Here is an 18348-nt window from a genome sequence, read left to right on the forward strand (position 1 = left end):
AGAATATTCCATCTTGCTGGTTTGGGATGGGAAGGGTGGATTCCAGCTCCTTCTGGATTATCCCAACCTGTTAATCTGTGCATTTGCAGCCTCTGTGTCCCTTTAAAATGGAGTTTTGTTTATTCCAATATAAGTTCTCTTAGTTTTTATCTTTTTGCTGTTCCTGCCTCTTTCCTTCCATGACCTCCCATCCCCTGTTTGTTGTCTGCCTCCCCCATCAGCCTCACTGTCCATGGGGATGATCCCTGGACTCTCCTGTAGTCACTGAAGTGATTCCAGGGGGTAACTACAAGCATTTAATTCATGTTCCTCTTTGCATTTCCTAACTTTTCCTCATCTCTGTGTTGACCATCTCTCTGCTATGATATCAATTATCTATTTAAATACATATGTACATATGTTTACCTAAATTCCAGTTGTCCTGCATCAGAACTTATTTTTCACTGCCTTTTCCCTCCTTCAACTACAATTTTCTCCAGTTTTTCCAACTTGGCTTCCTCCTTTAATCTCAATTTCTGCCTTATTCGTCCTCACTTCTGCTTTGGGCTTACAAACTCCAGCCTTCCCATCTAATATTTAGTGTCAGGGGCAAAAAGAGGTCAGTGAGAGAAGAAACACTGATGGATTGATGCAATGACCTGGGCTGGTGCCCACATGGACACAATTTTGTCTTTGAACCCAAAGGTCGCCTGGAAAAAAGTGTCACTGGAGCACATAAAATTGGAACCCCGTGGCTTTGGGAAAGTCAGGAGAAGGATCTCTGCTCTTGGGTTTTAATCATCATTAATCTTTATAAAACTTCAGGAGGGTTCAGCTTTTGTTTGAATGAATTCTGTGACTTCCAGAAAGAAAAACAGAGGCGGGGGAGTTTAATTGAGTGCACGTTTGGTGCCAAATTCGTCTCAAAGCGGGGAACGCGAACGGCACGGCGAGCGTGGAATTACATGTGATTAAAAACTGCTTTCAGCCCTTGCAAAGGAAAATATTTAAAAAAAAAAAAAAAGGGGGGGCCTTTTTACCCACCAGTTAATCATGTGCAAAAAAAAAAAAAAAAGAAAGTGGGTGGAACAAAACTGAACTTAATCACAGCAAAAGGGGTCACAGTTGCTGGGTGACGCGGGGCCGGGATCTCCGTCGGAGCAGGGCAGGGCAGAACGTGCTGGTGTTCAAGTGCTTTAAAGAGGTACATTAAGAAGAGGGTTCACTGCTAAATGACCCTTTAAAAACGGGGCAGGTTCTGTCCTTATTCAAGGTCTGCACAGTTGTCCTGGCCCAGCTTGTGTTTCACAGGCAGGGCCGGAAGGTTTCTCGGTGCTCAGCTGTGATGATGTGTGGGGTGGATGAGAGTGTTGAAACCACTGAAGGCACCATCCAAGTGCTGTCCATTCTTGCTAACAGTTGTTAGTCTGGCAGCAGCTCAAACTCAACACTCAGGACTTCCCTGAGCCAGCCAAGTGCCAGAGATCAAACGAAGGAAATGTGATTTTCTGCTCCCTTCTCCCCTGCGGGAATGGTGACCTGAAAACGACTCCTGGCCCCTGCTGAACCAACAACATCGATGTGTTTTTAGGGCTGTTTGATGCAGTGGGCTCCACAAATCCCCTGGAGAGCTTTCTGAGCTCCACGGGCTGAAAATTCCATCCTTGAAGGCATTGCCCCTGTTTTGTTGTTGGCGGGAGTGGACAAGGGGATGATCCACGCTCTGCCTTTGGAGCTGTTCTGGAGACAAAGGAGGGGGCAGAGGGAACAAATGGGCTCTGGATCAGCAGTTCCCTCAGATCCCTGGCAAGGATGGAAAAGGAGCACACAGATCTCCAGAGGGTGTTGACTGTGCTTTAAAAATCCAGCCACCTTTGTGCTGTTTGGTGGGACTGTCAGTGTTTGGGGGCAGCCAGTGGATGAAACCAGGGCTTCAGTAGCTGTGGTAGAATATGAGGAGGCAGGAAAAGCTGCTCAGGGAGGGCTGGCCTGATCTCTTTGCTGAACAAGGCAGAGGAACTCATGGATCTGAAAGATAAATCCAAATGGGAAAGCAGCCTCCCATCTCCCCTGGGATATGGATGTTCTTGGCTTGGTCAACCTGCCCAACACTGGGCTCTCCACCATCCCAGCAAAGCCCTGTGCTGAGCCAGTAGGCAACTGGTTTTCTCTATTTCATTTCTAGGAAAATCATGGAATGATCATGGGATCACAGGCTGGTTTGTGTTGGAAGGGATTTTAAACACCATCTTGTTCCATCCCCTGTCACGGACAGGGACACCTTCCACTAGCCCAGGTTGCTCCAAGCCCTGTCCAACCTGGCCTTGGACACTTCCAGGGATCCAGGGGCAGCCAAAACTTCTCTACCCAACCTGGGCCAGGGCCTCACATCCTCACAGCCAAGAATTCCTACCCAATATCCCATCTAGCCATTCCCCTTTGTCCTGTCACTCCAGACCCTTCTCCAAAGTCCCTTTCCAGCTGTCTTTGAACCCTTTCAGGCACTGGAAGGTACTGGAAGGTCCATAATCCAAATGGCTGCATTTTCCCACTTCCATGCTCAGCACCTGCCCAATCCCACATTCTATCTCAAACAGCTTGTATTTCATGGATTAGTCTGGTGCTTGCAGCACTTCCCCAAGTGGGAAGGCATCCAAACTCATTTCCTTTGCTTCCCAAGAGAGTCCCATAACCACCAGCCTGCATAATTATGCTCAGAAGAGGAAATGCAGCTTCTCTTTTTTCCCCCAACATTTTCACCAGACCTTCTTCTCCTCAGCTTTGGTTTCACACACCTTCCTGTGGAGTGAAGGCACTGCTTAACTGCAAGAATCGTGGAATAGATTGGCTTCCCACTGCCAGAGGGCAGGGACAGGTGGGATATTGGGAAGGAATTCTTGGCTGGGAGGGTGGGGAGGCCCTGGCACAGGTTGGGCAGAGAAGCTGTGGCTACCCCTGGATCCCTGGAAGTGTCCAAGGCCAGGTTGGATGAGGCTTGGAGCAACCTGGGACATTAGTTGCAAGGGACTTTAAAGATCATCCCATTCCACCCTTCCATGGGCAGGGGCACCTTCCACTAGCCCAGGTTGCTCCAAGCCCTGTCCAACCTGGCCTTGTTCTGGGAGAGCCAAACTTCACGTGGACTTTATTCACCCTTCATTTGTGTCTTACTCCAGCACGGTTTGTTTGATTTTGAGGTGGCTGCTCTCACTTTACACATCCCCACCTGCCACAAAGTCTTCCATGGGCAGTGTCCCAGGAGCAGAGGACGGGAAGGGACCACATGTCCAACACCTGCTGCTCCAGCAGGGAAAGGGAGGATGCAAGAGCTGTTTCTGACAGATGCTTCCATAAATAATTCCCCTGCTGGGGATTAAACAGACCCTCCATAATCTGTTCCACTTTTCAACTTCCCCTGTAACATTTTTCTTCATATTGAACCCGAATCTCCCTTGCTACACATTTACTCAAAATTGCTTCTCATCCTACATTCCCCCAGCAGTGGAGGGTTATCAATCACTGTCCACTTCTGAGACGTCTTGTTTACATGTTCAAGTGCTCTGATCTTGTTTCTTCACAGCCTTCATCTTAAACCACACAAATCCCCGTTTCTCCAGCCTTTTCTCAGCCTGAAGAACCACTTATAATTTTAATAAAATTCCCCTGGAATCCTTTCATCTCCCTTAACGTGTGTTGGCACATCAAAAGGTGGGCTCAAACTCCAGTTGCTGGAGCTGAGAAGTGCAGGATAATTGCTTCCTGTGACAAATATGTGCCACTCATGTCCCAGGCCTCGTGTTTTCACCCTGTTTCTTGCCCCTGCTCAGCCTGTCACCACCTCCCACCCCATGGTCATGTCTCCCAAACTCCTGGGTTTGTTTTTCCCTCCTGTCCTTTCACACTCACGTCACCCAGTGCCAGTTTTGCTTCTGGTCCTCCTGATTTCAGACACCGCCTTCAACAGCTAATTTGGAATTCCTGTCTTGCCCTGCCCGTTGCTTGTGACACTCCCCTCCTCCTCATCTTCTGCCAGCCACAAATTACAGAAAACTATTCTCTGTTCCATCATCAAAGTCATTATGGGAATATTGAACAGTCCCAGGCTCAGGATAGGCTCTCAAAGACCTTCTTAGGTGGAAAATGTGCCTTTGCTGCTCCTCTTGGAGCTCTGTATTCATGAGCACTCCCTTGGCCAGGATTGTTCAGAGGCCACTCCTGTGGTCACATCACATGGGCTTGTGCCCAACAGCTTGGAAAGGTCACATCACACGTGTCACCCCTCTCTTCCCTGGTCAGCCTCATCCACGTGATGGGTCTGTAACTCATCCTTCTGCTGCTTTAAAAAGGGTATTTCTTTGTCCACTCCTTTGGGATCTCATCCTTCATAAAGATTTGAAAGATAAAGGTATTTTTCTGTCGTTTCTCGTAGTTGATCTACACAGATTCCCCGGCAGGTTCCTGGGAGAGCACATTTCTGCATAAGCACTTCTATTGAATGAGGGGAACTGGATTTTAGGGCAATATTTGAAGGGAAAAGCTCTTATTCTATGGAGGGTGTGGTGGGATATGACAGAAGCAGCCTGGTGTCATTCCCAAGGCTTTTCCCAAAAGGTTCTGGGTCCTTAAATTGCTTTATCTCTTTTCCCACCTCACCTTTATCTCCTTGGAAGTGCTGCCCATCTCATCATTGATCTCATTGGAAATGCTGCCCATCTCACCTTTATCTCCTTGCAAGTTCTGCCCATCTCATCCTTTATCCCTTAAAAGTGCTGCCCATTTCACCTTTATCCCAGGGATTGCTGCCCATCTCACCTTTATCTCCTTGAAATTGCTGCCTATCTCACCTTTATCACCTTCTCATCTCATCCTTTATCCCTTGGAAGTCCTGACAATCTCACCTTTATCCCTTGGAAGTTCTGCCCATCTCATCCTTTATCCCTTGGAATTGCTGCCATCTCATCCTTTATCCCTTGGAAATGCTGACAATCTCACCTTTATCCCTTGGAATTGCTGCCCATCTCACCTTTATCCCTTGGAATTTCTACCCATCTCATATTTATCTCCTTGGAATTGCTGCCCATCTCATCCTTTATCCCTTGGAATTGCTGCCCACCTCACCTTTATCTCCTTGAAATTGCTGCCCATCTCACCTTTATCCCTTGGAAGTTCTGCCCATCTCATCCTTTATCCCTTAAAAGTGCTGCCCATTTCACCTTTATCCCAGGAATTGCTGTCCATCTCACTTTTATCTCTTTGGAATTGCTGCCCATCTCACCTTTACCCCTTGGAAGTTCTGCCCATCTCATCACCCCCCACATGTCCTGGCTTGGCCACAGCAGAAATCCAAGGTCTTGTACTCGCTTGTGCTCAAGAGGGAAAAATCCATGGCCATGAATGCCAGATCCATTCTATTCCCAATTTGTGAGCCATCACCTGTCCATCCATGGATCACCAGCACAAACATCCCTCTCCTCACCCTCATCCTTGCTCCATCAGCTCCTTCTTCAGCAACATCTCCTCCACAGGAACTGGCTGCAACCAGAGACCAAGACAGATGGGAAGATTTTGGACTGTTTTCATTTTCTCCCCAGTGTAAATCCTTTTTTGGGTTTACCTTTAAAGAATGTGAAGCACCAGGTGGAATCAGGAGCAGGAAAAAGGGATACACTGAGAAGTTTAGACCAGGGAATAGGAGTGCTGGGATTAAATGGGGGGTTAAGTTAAGCTAAAACTTCAATAAACTGAAAATAAATTACACCAGCAGTGCAGGTGGGTCACAGCCGAGTGATAGGTGAGGCCCTGGTTTGTGAGTAAGGTCATTAAAAGAAGGAACCTGGTTAAAAAGAGGGGGGGAAAAGGGAAAAATAATACAATGTTGGGATGTCTTGAATGGAATTGGTGAGCAAGGCATGGAAATCTGGGCTGGCAGATCCCAAGCCCTCGGTGCTTCAGCCTCCAGAAATGCTGCTCTGCTCACGAGGCAGAAATGAAGGGAAGGACTTGGACTGTCTGCAAACCCTGACAATAATGGTTAAAAATAGAAGCCACTGCAGTATCCCTGCCCCTGGGAACAGCAGGAAAGAAGGACAAGTCCCTCAGACCGAGGTCAGATCCCAGATAACTCCGTAGGAATATTCAGAGGAAATATTCCCCCTCGTGTGCCGAGGGAGACGTTTTGAAGGCAGCGGCTGGAGACGTGTTTTCCCTTGTCCTGTGATTTGCCCCCTTTTGGCTCTTTGCAAATTGTCCCGAGCAAGGAGAATTTGAAAAGCTGCATTTCCAATGCCCCTGATGGGAGATGTTCCTTGGACAAGTTTCCCTCTGGGTTTTAACCTCGACAGGAAAGTGCAAGAATTATTTGAAGGGAATGAGGGCGTTGTAGCTCAGGGAGATGATATCCTGAAAGGTTGAGGGGGACAGCAAAAGAGTCGAAAAACGGGGCATGGCAAGAGAAATCTGATTTCAAATCCGAAATGTGAAAGGTTTGGGAGAAAGTATAAATGAACTGACATCCACACAGACTCTGCCAAAGCCAGGGGGTCACAGAGATGCTGCTTGGACAGGTAAGAAAAGGTTTGCAGAGATTGGCTCCTGGAATTAAATGAGAGGCCTGGTCTTTCTGGGGTGTTATGAAGAAGGATTTCAAATGAAACAGGGCTGCCAGTGTGGGAGTTTTGGGAGTTTGGGAAGCCAAAGAGAGGAGAAAGCAAACATTCAGTTTGGGCAAGTTGTGCCATGGAGCCATAGAATAGTTTGGGTTTTGAAGAGGCCTTTAAAGGTTATTTAATCCAACCCCCTGCAGTAAGCAGGGACATCTGCCACTACATCACGTTGCTCAGAGCCCCTTCCAACCTAAACTGGAATATTCACCTTGAAGATGAACCACTTGGCAACTAAATCCCTCTGTGAATGGCTCAGGACAGTGTGACAGAATTCCTGTGGACTGGGTGTTCTGGAACACTCTGGAAACAGCATCTTCACGTCCACAGGGATGTCTTTGCTCCAGGGGATATTAAAGGAAAATATTCAGGTGGGGCAAATGGATCCCAACAAAAAATGAAGCCCAGATTCACCATTCCTAAAGGAAAAGCTCATCCACCTGTGAGAAGGCAGGAGGGTGCTGAGCTTTCCTTTTCCAGCTGCATCCATGGAGTCTGGGGAGTGTGTAAACCAGGAAAACTGGGAACAGGCACCATCCTGAGAGTGTTTGAGGTGTCTGTTCCTGAAGAAAGTGTGGAGAGCAGCACAAGCCGTGCAAATCTGGTGGGAGAGATTCCTCTCACCTCAAACACAGTAGGGAATAAACTTCCAGAGGCCACATGAAGAGAGAAAAGGGGGAAAAAAGCTTTTAACGGTGCCACTGGAAGAAGGTTTGGGAATTGCACATCCATCCTGATCAGAGCTTTCTGTAATCGATAGCACAGATCCAAAAATGAGTGGTGTCAATACTCCAGCCCCGAGTTATTCTATAGGATCTGTGAGATCGTGAAAAATGTACTGCAGTGGTCACAAATCTTCCAGGGATGCAAAAAATGGATCAATGGATACACATGAAATGTGTCAATAGTTGCTACCTTGGAGAGAAAAAGCAATGATGGGGTCAGACGTTGGATTGTCCAGGGTACTCTGGGACTGCATTATTAGAGATCCTTCCATTAAATTATCCTGTAAGAAACAATAAACCTTTATTTGACCAGAAATGGTCATTTATTTCTTTTATATCAATCCACACTTAATTTACAGGAGTTTTCAAGTTTTGAAGTTGGTGAAGTTTCGAAGTTGGTGAATTCTTCAGTCAAAGGATTTGAAGCAAAGTGGCGCCAAGGGAGTTAAAAAAATCACAGCTGTTTGATTTTATACGTGCATAAAACCACTCCAGGTGCTGAGAAAGATGTGGATCTCTGCTGGACTTGAGCAGGCTGCCTTGAAGGCACTGATTGTTCCTCAGTTGAAATTTTTTGCTTGGAAAGCTGAGAATTAGGCTGCCTTGCTTATCCAAATCTGGGCTGGGGAGCTGAGCTGATCTGGAGGCACAGACAGAGAAATAAAAAGACATGTGGGAAATCAAAGGATGTCTGAGGAGCCCAGTTACTTCAGGCTCTGTGGTGATGACCCCTGGATGCTGTTTTAGTGGCAGATGAGCAGAAACTGCAACGTGAGAAGAATTTCTCTTTGCCAAAGGGGGAGATGAAAAGCGTTTAATTCTCAGCTCAGTCAAGGAATCAGGGAGCAGGAGAACGTGGTGGAAGTGTGTTCTCCAGTCTCAATCACAGTTTTCCTTTTAAAGATAAATCTTGTTACAGGTGCAGACTTTTGAGGAAGCTCAAACACCCCCACACTGAGCTCCCTGGGGGTCTCAGAGCTCAGGGACTGCACTCAAAGGATGTTCCATTATCACTGCTCTGCCTTGAGAAACGCAGCCTTTGGAAGCAGCAGAGACACTCCTGTACCAGGAGCTGGAGCACAGAGCACTTCCTTTCCTCTAAAGACTGGAAAATCAGCCCCCTGGCAGTTACTGATAATTAATTTGAGCACATGATCCAAGGAGGGGAGACTTGTGAGTGTCCAGCGTGTTGCTGATGGCACAAACCCTGCTGTGATTAAATTATTCCTTAATTTTCCCAGTTTCCCTCAACTTGTCTTTGAATGTCTCTATACATGATTGTGCCACCTTTGCCATGTTCTTCCTGCACCTGCAGGATGCTCCTTACCTTAAACATTTATCCTTCTGCTTATTCCTTACCTTAAACATTTATTTTCCTGCTTATTCCTTACCTTAAACTTTTATTCTCCTGCTTATTCCTTACCTTAAACATTTATTTTCCTGCTTATTCCTTACCTTAAACATTTATTCTCCTGCTTATTCCTTACCTTACACTTTTATCCTTCTGCTGTATTTTTTTACCTTACACTTGCATCAGGGACATGGAATTTTCATTTCCTTTCTCTCTGACAAATCCAGCTGGTGACCAAGGTCATGGTGGCACCAAGCAAGTCATCAGCACTTCAGTTGTGGTTGGTTGTCCAGGGAGGTGGTGGATTTTCCATCTCTGGAAACGTTCAGGGTCAGGTTGGACGGGGCTCTGAGGAAACCATTCTGTGATCTTTTCGAAATCTCCGCTTCTCATCTAAAAATGCCCCTTTTTTGCCACATTTCAGGGTGGTAACACGCTTCAAAACACCCTTTTTCCCCTCCAGTGGGGAATGATCTTCTGTCTTTGGGGCTGCTGTGGCCAAATGTTAGGAAAAGATTCCCCAAGAGGGTTCCTTTCATTGTTGAGAGCTCTGATGTGTCGCCCTGTCACAGGGCAGATGGAATTCACTCTATGTGGAGCATTCCCAGTGATTCCCATCTTTTTTAGGTCACTCTGGGTTCACCTGGTTGAAGTGATAACAACTCCCCTTCCAATGGCAGCTTTCCTTCCAAGGATTTTGATAACCTGGGAAGAGTTGCTTTAAAATGGCAGCAATAAATACACATTCCGAGCAAAACAGCTGGAAAGTCCATATATGTTCCCATCAGCTGGAATTTTGAACAGTGCTCACTGCGTTTTCCACAACCCTCTCTCCAAACACACATTTTTCTCCCTTCCCTGCTTTCTGGAGTGATCAGGTTAAGGTTTTCCAAGAGATTCAGGAAATCTGCAGTTCCACTGCCTCACTGTGCTGTGGCTGTCCAAGGAAATAATGGATTCCTTTCTGGGATGCTCACAATGTCTTCTTGGGATCAGCCTAATCGGAAGAGGAAAGATCATTTTGGACATCGAGAATCCTCAATATTCTCATTGAGTCACCTTCCTTAGGATGTGCTTTCTCCAGCGGTCTGGTCAGGCACTGGAATATGGTCAGGGCATCGGAAAAGGCTGCCCAGGGAAATGGTGGAATCACCATCCCTGGAAGTCTTCAAAAGCCCTGTGGATGTGGCACTTGGGGATATGGGTTAGTGGTGGCCTTGGCAATGCTGGACTCAATGATCCTAAGAGGGCTTTTCCAAGCTAAATAATTCCATGATTCTGTGTGAAGGTCAAGTGCCAGACCTGAAGCCACAAGAAAACATGGAATCCAACCTTTTTTCCTCACTCTCATCATCTTTAGGGTGAGCAGGGATGTGGCTGAGCCCTGCCCAGCACACTGGGAGAACTCTGGAGGAGGACCAGGAGAGGTCAGAAAGGGGGAAGAGGACAAAGGGATATGATTGAGCAGATCCAACCAGAGTCAGACCTACATAGGAGCTGTCCTGGGTCTACATTTCCTTCACTGTGGCTCAGCAGAGAATCTTCACGTCTGTACCACTGCCCAGGACATTTTAAAGTCAGATTTAAGTAGAACTTGTGGTCTTTTATGTATCTGCTTAATTATTTAGAGATCTGTGGCCCTGGAGACCTCAGTTGTCCTCAGTGCTCCCAGCTGGATGTGCTCTTATCTTGACACACAAGGAGCTGATATCCCACTTATCCCACGGGATGGGATTCTTATTTTTAGGTGTTAAGATCCTAATGATCACAACCCTGCTGTTGGTGATACAACTGGTGAGCTTTGGGATGGGGGAAGCACCTCTGCTCCAGCAGAAATCAGGAATTGGAGCTTCCCAACACCTCAATATCGTGGTGTCCCCAAATTTTGGCAAGGAATGAGTGTGACACAGATCATGTTCTCTGCCAGAACTTGTTGTATCCTGTTATATGAGACAGCCAATATTTCAGAATAACATGTACCCATGAGGATTCATGGATGCTCCAAAGTTTTAAGCTCTTTTTCTGGTCAGGGGAATTAAATTTATTTGGGATAGACACACAATTATTTGGGAGAGATACACAATAATTTGGAATAGAGACACAAATATTTGGAATAGATACGCAGTTATTTGCACCCAGGTCATGCACTGAGCGTGCTGGGTTGATTTTCCTCTTCCTTTCAGGGGGATATTTTTTTCCAGCTGATTTGGTGGTTCCTCTGGCTGAGTCAGTCCAGCAGGACGGGGGCATTCCAGGGGCATCTTTAGGAAACAAAGGCTGAAGCCCTGTCAGAAAGGATGTGTGAGTGGAGGAGAGCCATGATATCGAGGGAGACTTCACCCCAGCTTAAAAGGAGGGGTTTTCATGATGAATTCTTTTCTCCTTGAGGGTAATGGAGACACGATGTGACTTCCCCAGACCACAGGCCCCCAGAGGGCTCTGGATTTTCTCCCAGCTTGAAAGTTTGCAGCCACAATCCAACAATCGATGCCCCAGCCCACAATTATTAATTTTTTTTTTTTTTTCTCCCAGCCGGGTTCTAGTTGTTGAATTGGTGGGAGGCAAATAAATGGCTTCATCTTTTCAGGCTTCATCAAAGCCAGAGTGACATTTGCCCTCTTGGGAAACGGCTGAGAGGGATCCAGGGCTGTCCAAGGAAAATGAGGGATTATTGAGTTCATCTCAGATGTCTAAAACCCAACTCACTTGAGCCCTCTTAGGCTTTCATTTCACACTTGTGGCCATAATATTTTAGTCTTTCCTTGCATTGTGAGTCCTCACAGGACAGAGAGGATCCTCCTGAAAGTGCCAAAGGGCGGCGAGATAGGATTGGGGTTGTTCAGCCTGGAGAAGAGAAGGCTTTGGAGAGACCTTCCAGCACCTTCCAGTGCCTAAAGGGGCTCCAAGAGACTGGGAGAGGGACTTTGGACAAGGGATGGAGCAATGGGAGAAGGAAAAATGGTTTCAAACTGCCAGAAGGCAGGGCTAGATGGGATAGTGGGAAGGAATTGTTGGCTGTGAGGGTGGGGAGGCCCTGGCCCAGGTTGGGCAGAGAAGCTGTGGCTGCCCCTGGATCCCTGGAAGTGTCCCAGGCCAGGCTGGAGCAACCTGGTCTAGTGGAAGGTGTCCCTGCCCATGGCAGGGGGTGGAACTGGCTGATCTTTAAGATCTCTTCCAACTCAAACCATTCCATGATTCTCTGATTCCTTGACTTGCTTAATAAAATTCCTGTCACAGAGGGGTCTTGACCTGCGGGACATCTCGAGTTTTCAGGCTTCTCTGAGGGCATCTGGGTGTTCTGGAGAAATCTGTGATAAGCAGGAAGAGAGGTCGGAGGAACGTGTTTCCTTCTGGCTTTGACTGCCCACGAGGAGTAAATTATCTCCTTTCAGGAAGGAAACACTTAGTGAATGTCACTGTGGTTATTTGTATTTCCCCAGCTCCTGTGAAGCCCTGTTTGGAGCAAACACAGACAAAAGACCTGAAAGGGAGGGGAGAAAAGGTCAGAGCTGGAGGTGCAAAGAGCCAGGCAGCACATTTTTGGTGCCTGCTCAGGACACGCAGCACGTTGCTGGCCTGAACTCTCCGGTGTGGCTTTGGCAGGTACCCTCAGACTTCACATTCCTGAGGTGTTCCCAGCAAATTCCACCTCCCCAGGTGGGAGGGATCACTAGGAAAAGATTGGTTTGCAGTGTGGGATTTCAAGGGGAGTGTGTGTGTGTGTGTTGTGTTGGTAAAACCATCCGTGCCCGCAGAGGTCTGACAGCGGTGCCTGGTGGTGTCCTGCTCGGGTTAGATCCTCTCATCTCATCCAGGAAATAGTGTTCAGGGAACACTGAGCATGCACTGAGAACAGGCCAAGACACGGGGAAGAGCAGGAAACTTGGAAATCCCAAAGGGAATTTCTGGGCACCACGAAATCCAGGCGGCAGCGGTGAGTTCTGGACGAGGCCTCTCCTGGGAGGGCTGTTCCCGAGCAGGTTTTGGGGGAAGGACCACTGGTGTTTATTGGGGCTGCTCTGCACATTCTGCAACTATTCCAGCAGCAAATGGGAAAGGAAACTTGAGCTGTGCACAGGAGTTTGTTCCTGACATGATCCCAAGCATTTGGCTCTAAAGTCATGGCATAAAAAACCCCACAGTCCAAAGAGGGTTCAGCAGGGACCACCTGCATTGCCCACCTGCCCTCGTTCATCTCTATCCCAACCCATTCATCACTCTTGGTTTATGGATATTTGGGAAATACTAGGAATATTTCTTCAAGACTCCATTTCCCATCGTTTCTCACTCCAGGAGGACTGTGTGTAACAACTTGTTTCTGGCAGCTCTGGGGAGGTTGAAATTACAGTTCTCTATTAGAAAGCACATTAATTTGGGGCTTGTTTTAGTTTGACCCAGCCTGCACAGGTTGTCCAGTGATGGCCATTTCTAGCAGCTGGACACAGAAGGATGGTCTGGTGCCCACTTCTTGTTGAGATCCTGTTTTCTGCAGGTGTCTCTCACACCAGCACAGGATGCGAAAATTCCTTGCAGTGTCCTCTCCCAGCCATTTACATGGACTATGTGCTGGCTGGAAGATCAGATCTGGAATAAAGGCCAGGTTAGATGGGGCTTGGAGCCACCTGGGATAGTGGAAGGTGTCCCTTCCCGTGGCAGGGAGTGGAACAAGATGGTCTTTAAAGTCCCTTTCAACCCAAACCTTCTAAGATTCTATGAAGACATTCACCCACCTTTGCAGGCAGAACAAGGCTGGAAACAAGCTAAAGGAATAATAAACCACTCCTGTTGCTTTCTTGGAGATTTTGGGAGGTTATTCTTGTCTCAGCAGCAGATACTGTGAAAGCAAACACCAAATGTTTTGGTGTCAACAGCTTGTCATGGAAATAATGACAGTGTTATCACTGTGGAGGGCTGTGTGTGAATACCAGAATCACAGAGTCATTAACATTGGAAAAGACCTCCAAGATCATCGAGTCCAACCTTGGACCAATCCCCCCACCTTGTCACCCAGCCCAGAGCACTGAGTGCCATGGCCAGTCCTTCCTTGGACACCTCCAGGGGTGAGGACTCCACTCCCTCCCTGGGCAGCCCCTGCCAATGCTTAACAAGCCTTTCCAGGAAGAAATTCCTTCTGATGTCCAACCTGAACCTTTCCTGGCACATCTTGAGGCCGTTCCCTCTCCTCCTGTCCCTTGTTCCCTGGGAGCAGAGCCCGACCCCCCCTCGGCTCCCCCCTCCTGTCAGGGAGTTGCAGAGCCAGAAGGTCCCCCCTGAGCCTCCTTTTCTCCAGGCTGAGCCCCCCCAGCTCCCTCAGCTGCTCCTGCTGCTCCAGCCCCTTCCCTGGCTCTGTTCCCTTCCCTGGACATGCTCCAGCACCTCAAAACAGGACTGTAAAAATATTCACACCTAATACATATAAGAACTGGAGGGGAGTGAGATGTATCCCAAAACCCCAGGATGAACTGGTTTGGTTCCTCCTAAAACATTCAAAGCCCAAGCATTGGTTGGATCAGAAAAGGAGAGTGGCAGGATCTCACCTTGGTGCTCTCCAGGCACTTTATTCACCATTTCCAGCCCACACGGGGTCACCTTCACATTTCTTCACCCCCACCTGCACTTCCTCGAGGAAGGAAATCATCTCCTTGGAGGAGAGTCAGACCTCTTGGTCAGCAAAATAAGACTGTATGAGAGGAACTGAGGGTCTGTGAAGATGGGAAGAGCCAGGTTTCTGCACAGGAGAAGTGACTCTGTGTGAGTGTCACCGAGGCGAGCGAGAGCAGAGACAGATGTGGAGCCCGGGATGGGAAAATAAACTCATTACTCCATCTGCCCGCTGTAAACAGCGTGAAATTAGCAGCGAGAGAGGGATAAAACTCCAGACAAATGGCTTTTTAAAGAGAGCAGGGGGAGCTGGAAGGGCTGCTGGTAGAACAGCAGAGGCATGGAAGACCCAGCCGGGCGCACATCCTGATTTTCGGTCAGGGAGGACGAAAATCCCGCGGCACAAAGTCCGCGAGGAGCTATTTTGGAAGGCAAAAAGCAGAGAGGCCACTCCATCTTCTGGGATAGAACACCTAATATTGCTCTTGTCCCGCCTGGTAGGGAGCACCATCCGTTTTATAAGTCACAGAGATTTATTATTTTTTTTTCCCCCCTAAGAGACTCTGTCTTAATGTTGCATAAAATTCCTCTCCGAGGGGCCATGCAAGGAGGGAAACGTGGTGTTCTGTCGTCTCAGTTGCAAAGACACCTCTAACAATGAAAGCCCCTGAACGATTTGGGGTTTAAGTGACGTGGCCACGGGTCGTTTGTGACGCTCTCTGCCATAAAATCTGAATTGGGGGCGTTCTATGCCGTGGGTTTGGGCCGTAAATATTCACCCCTGGCCCTTGTTCCGCGGAGCGAATCTCAGCCCGAGGATATATTTACTTAAAAGTTTCTCAAGTGGTCAATCTGCTTGATTTATTTAAAGTGGGATCCCGAAGTGTTTTACAGCTTTTACAGGCTGGTTGTGTTTATAACCATCCTGGGGAGTATCTTCTGCAATTCATGAAGTGGAGAAGGGGAAGGAAGGTTATAATCTCTGCTTTAACCTACTTTTCCAGCAGCTGACAGGACACTGACAAAGTCATCTCTTCCAGAATAAAACCCGCCGTGCTTTATCCTCATCCAGAGCAGATCCTTTGGAGAAAGGCAGGGTGAAATAAGCCAAGCACTTTTCATCTTTATTCCTACGGATTCTGCTTGGATATGTTCAGATATTTTATGGATCTCAGTGAAATTGCAGCCCAAACGATATTTCAAGGAAACTCATTCCTTGTTTTCGGAGTTCTTCAATATATGACAGCCCAAGGCAGAGTTTCCTACATGCTGGAAATAATTTCTCCCTCCACATTTGGCAGATCCAAACAAGCCTTGAGTGCTGCATAAACCAGGTCTATGAATAAATCAGGGGTGGGAGAGCTGGGATCCGAGGTGTTGTGAGATTTGAAATACCTGAAAGCTTGGCATTGGCCACGAGGCACTTGGAAATGGTCTGGGGTTTGATGAAAGGTTTTGCATTCGAGATGCCATCGGGATATTTCGGGAGGAAACCTCCTGGTGGGTTCATCCAAAGTTTGTCATAAACATCACTGAAATATCTGCACTCCAGCTGCTGCTTTCTGCTCTAGTCAAGAGCAGCAGAGGCAGCTCCTTCTTAGCAAACACCCTGAGACTGCTGAGGAAAGAGAGATGGGTATACTGGGCTCAAATACTAGACTGGGAGGTGCAGAAATTGAGGAGAGGTGGCAGGTGGAAGGTGAAAAGAAGGGACTTTATGGAGAGATCAGTAGATCTTGGAGAGAGCAGAGATTCCATGAAACCCTCAGAGATGGAGATCAAGGACTCACTGTTTTCTCAGGAGGGAGGATTTTCTAATATTGTCTAACTTGGGTCTCACCAGTGACAGGCACTGGGGTGGCTCAAAAAGCAGAAGTTGCATTCATCTTATCCATCCTCATCCTTCTGGTTCCCATCCTTATCCATCCTCACCCTTCTGGTTCCCAACCTTATCCATCCTCACCCTTCTGGTTCCCAACCTTATCCATCCTCACCCTTCTGGTTCCCATCCAAAGGGAAGACAGGTTATGTCAGAGACAGGGAGCTCCTTTGGGAGGTGTTTGAGAAATCCTCCTTCAAGGTCATGGCAGCAGTTTCTGTTTTTATGGTGCAGAAGGATCTGAAAATGATATTACAGGCTCTGGAACTGATTCTCCTCTTCCATAACCCAGGTTTCCCTGCTCAGCACTCCCCCAAGCCTATGTCACCACACTCCAGAGCATCCCACCAGCCGGAAGGGGTGACATTCCCCTTGTCCTGGCCCTGTCTCCTCTCCACCACCTGGATGCCACCATGTCCTGCTGAGCACGGCTGAGCCTCTGGCCCTGCCTTTGTTGTGAACCTTGGGGTGGGAACATCCCTAAGGAGTCAGCTGGGATGTGTCCAGCCTGTTTTAGCAATTAATAACATGGAATTGGGCTGCTACAGGCACTGGGACACAGCTCCACTGAGCCCTGATCAATTAATTTATTGATGTCCACGTGGAAATAACATCTTCCTCCCATGCTTTGGTCTCCCCTCCCCAAATGGGGAACAAACCCCTTTTGTATTTTCACGAGTAGCTCTGAAGACAATTTCCAAAATCCTGGAAAAAGCCAAGACAAACCCAGTGGGAGTCCTGGGGATGTGCTGACAGGGAACAAGGGCCAACTCCTGCGACACAGGTGGGCTGACTCTGTGTCAGAACACCCACACAGAGCCATTCATAGCTCCAGGGAGGCGTAGGCACAGGGAATTCGTGTGACAGGAGGAGAGGCCGGGGGTCTCCGTAGGGTTGGGCTGCTGTTAACTTGGGAGAGCAGGAATGAGGGAGAAAGCAGGGAGGAGAATGGGTTTGGGAAGATTTTTTGTGCTCCGAGAAGCAAAGAGGAAGCACCAGGGATGAGTTTCTGCCACTTGTAATCCTGCTACCAGGCTGACCCTGTCATGGAATCATGGAATGGTTTGGGTTGGAAGGGAAAGTGGAGATCATCCAGTCCCACCCCTTGCCATGGGCAGGGACACCTTCCACTAGCCCAGGTTGCTCCAAGCCCTGTCCAACTTGGCCTTGGACACTTCCAGGGATGGGGCAGCCACAGCTTCTCTGGGCAGCCTAGAGGAAGGAGGCTGTGGGAGACACAATCCATTCCCTGCCTGGGGTTGCTCCATAGCCCTCACACCTCTTCCCTGGAGGAGAGGAGATTGAGGAGAGACCTCATTACAGTTGAAAATTCCATGGGAAGGGAAGAGGAGGAGCAGGGACTGAGCTCTGCTCTTGGGGGACCAGGGACAGGATCCAGGGAATGGCTGGAGCTGTGCCAGGGCAGGCTCAGATTGGATCTCAGGAAAAGGTTCTTCCCCCAGAGGCTGTTTGGGCACTGCCCAGGCTCCCCAGGGCAGTGGGCACAGCCCCAAGGCTGCCAGAGCTCCAGGAGGGTTTGGACAACCCTCCGAGGGACAGGGTGGGATTGTTGGGGTGTCTGTGCAGGGCCAGGGATTGGACTGGATGGTCCTGGCGCGTCCCTTCCAACTCAGGATATCCTGTGACTCTGCTTTCCTTGCAGAAGGCATGGCAGAAGCCGTGGGCTCGAGCAGGGACTGCCTGCAGGCCGGCGAGTCGTGCACCACCGACCCCGTGTGCAGCGCCAAATTCCGGACCCTGCGGCAGTGCATCGCCGGGAACGGGGCCAACAAGCTGGGCCCCGACGCCAAGAGCCAGTGCCGGAGCACGGTGACAGCCCTGCTCTCCAGCCAGCTCTACGGCTGCAAGTGCAAGAGGGGCATGAAGAAGGAGAAGCACTGCCTGAGTGTCTACTGGAGCATCCACCACACCCTCATGGAAGGTCAGTCCCCTGCAGGGATCTCGTTCCTGGTGGCCTTCCCGAGAGGGAGTTGCTCGTGGAGCTCTCTGCAGAGCTCCTGCAAAACAAGGTCGTCCCTGTAGCCTCCTGTTCCCTCTCAAGACCTGCTGATAGGAGTCGAGGGAATGGCTGGAGCTGTGCCAGGGCAGGCTCAGGTTGGATCTCAGCCAAAGGTTCTTCCCCCAGAGGCTGGT

General features: G+C 48.6%; 2 protein-coding genes across 2 annotated transcripts in view; both read left to right on the plus strand.

The window, feature by feature from the left end:
* The window catches only part of CUNH20orf194 (chromosome unknown C20orf194 homolog), a 732083-nt gene that overhangs the window by 389537 nt on the left and 324198 nt on the right, over nt 1-18348 (plus strand). The gene's annotated exons all lie outside the window — the stretch shown is intronic.
* Nucleotides 1-18348, plus strand: part of GFRA4 (GDNF family receptor alpha 4) — a 68600-nt gene that overhangs the window by 30220 nt on the left and 20032 nt on the right. The window contains exon 2 of the mRNA XM_017828995.1: nt 17858-18136. Within this exon, the coding sequence (XP_017684484.1) occupies nt 17863-18136 (274 nt within the window). The 5' untranslated portion in view covers nt 17858-17862. The remainder of the gene's footprint in view (nt 1-17857; nt 18137-18348) is intronic.

This window comes from Lepidothrix coronata, unplaced genomic scaffold, assembly GCF_001604755.1.
Source record: "Lepidothrix coronata isolate B3197 unplaced genomic scaffold, Lepidothrix_coronata-1.0 Scaffold156, whole genome shotgun sequence".
Lineage (NCBI taxonomy): Eukaryota > Metazoa > Chordata > Aves > Passeriformes > Pipridae > Lepidothrix > Lepidothrix coronata.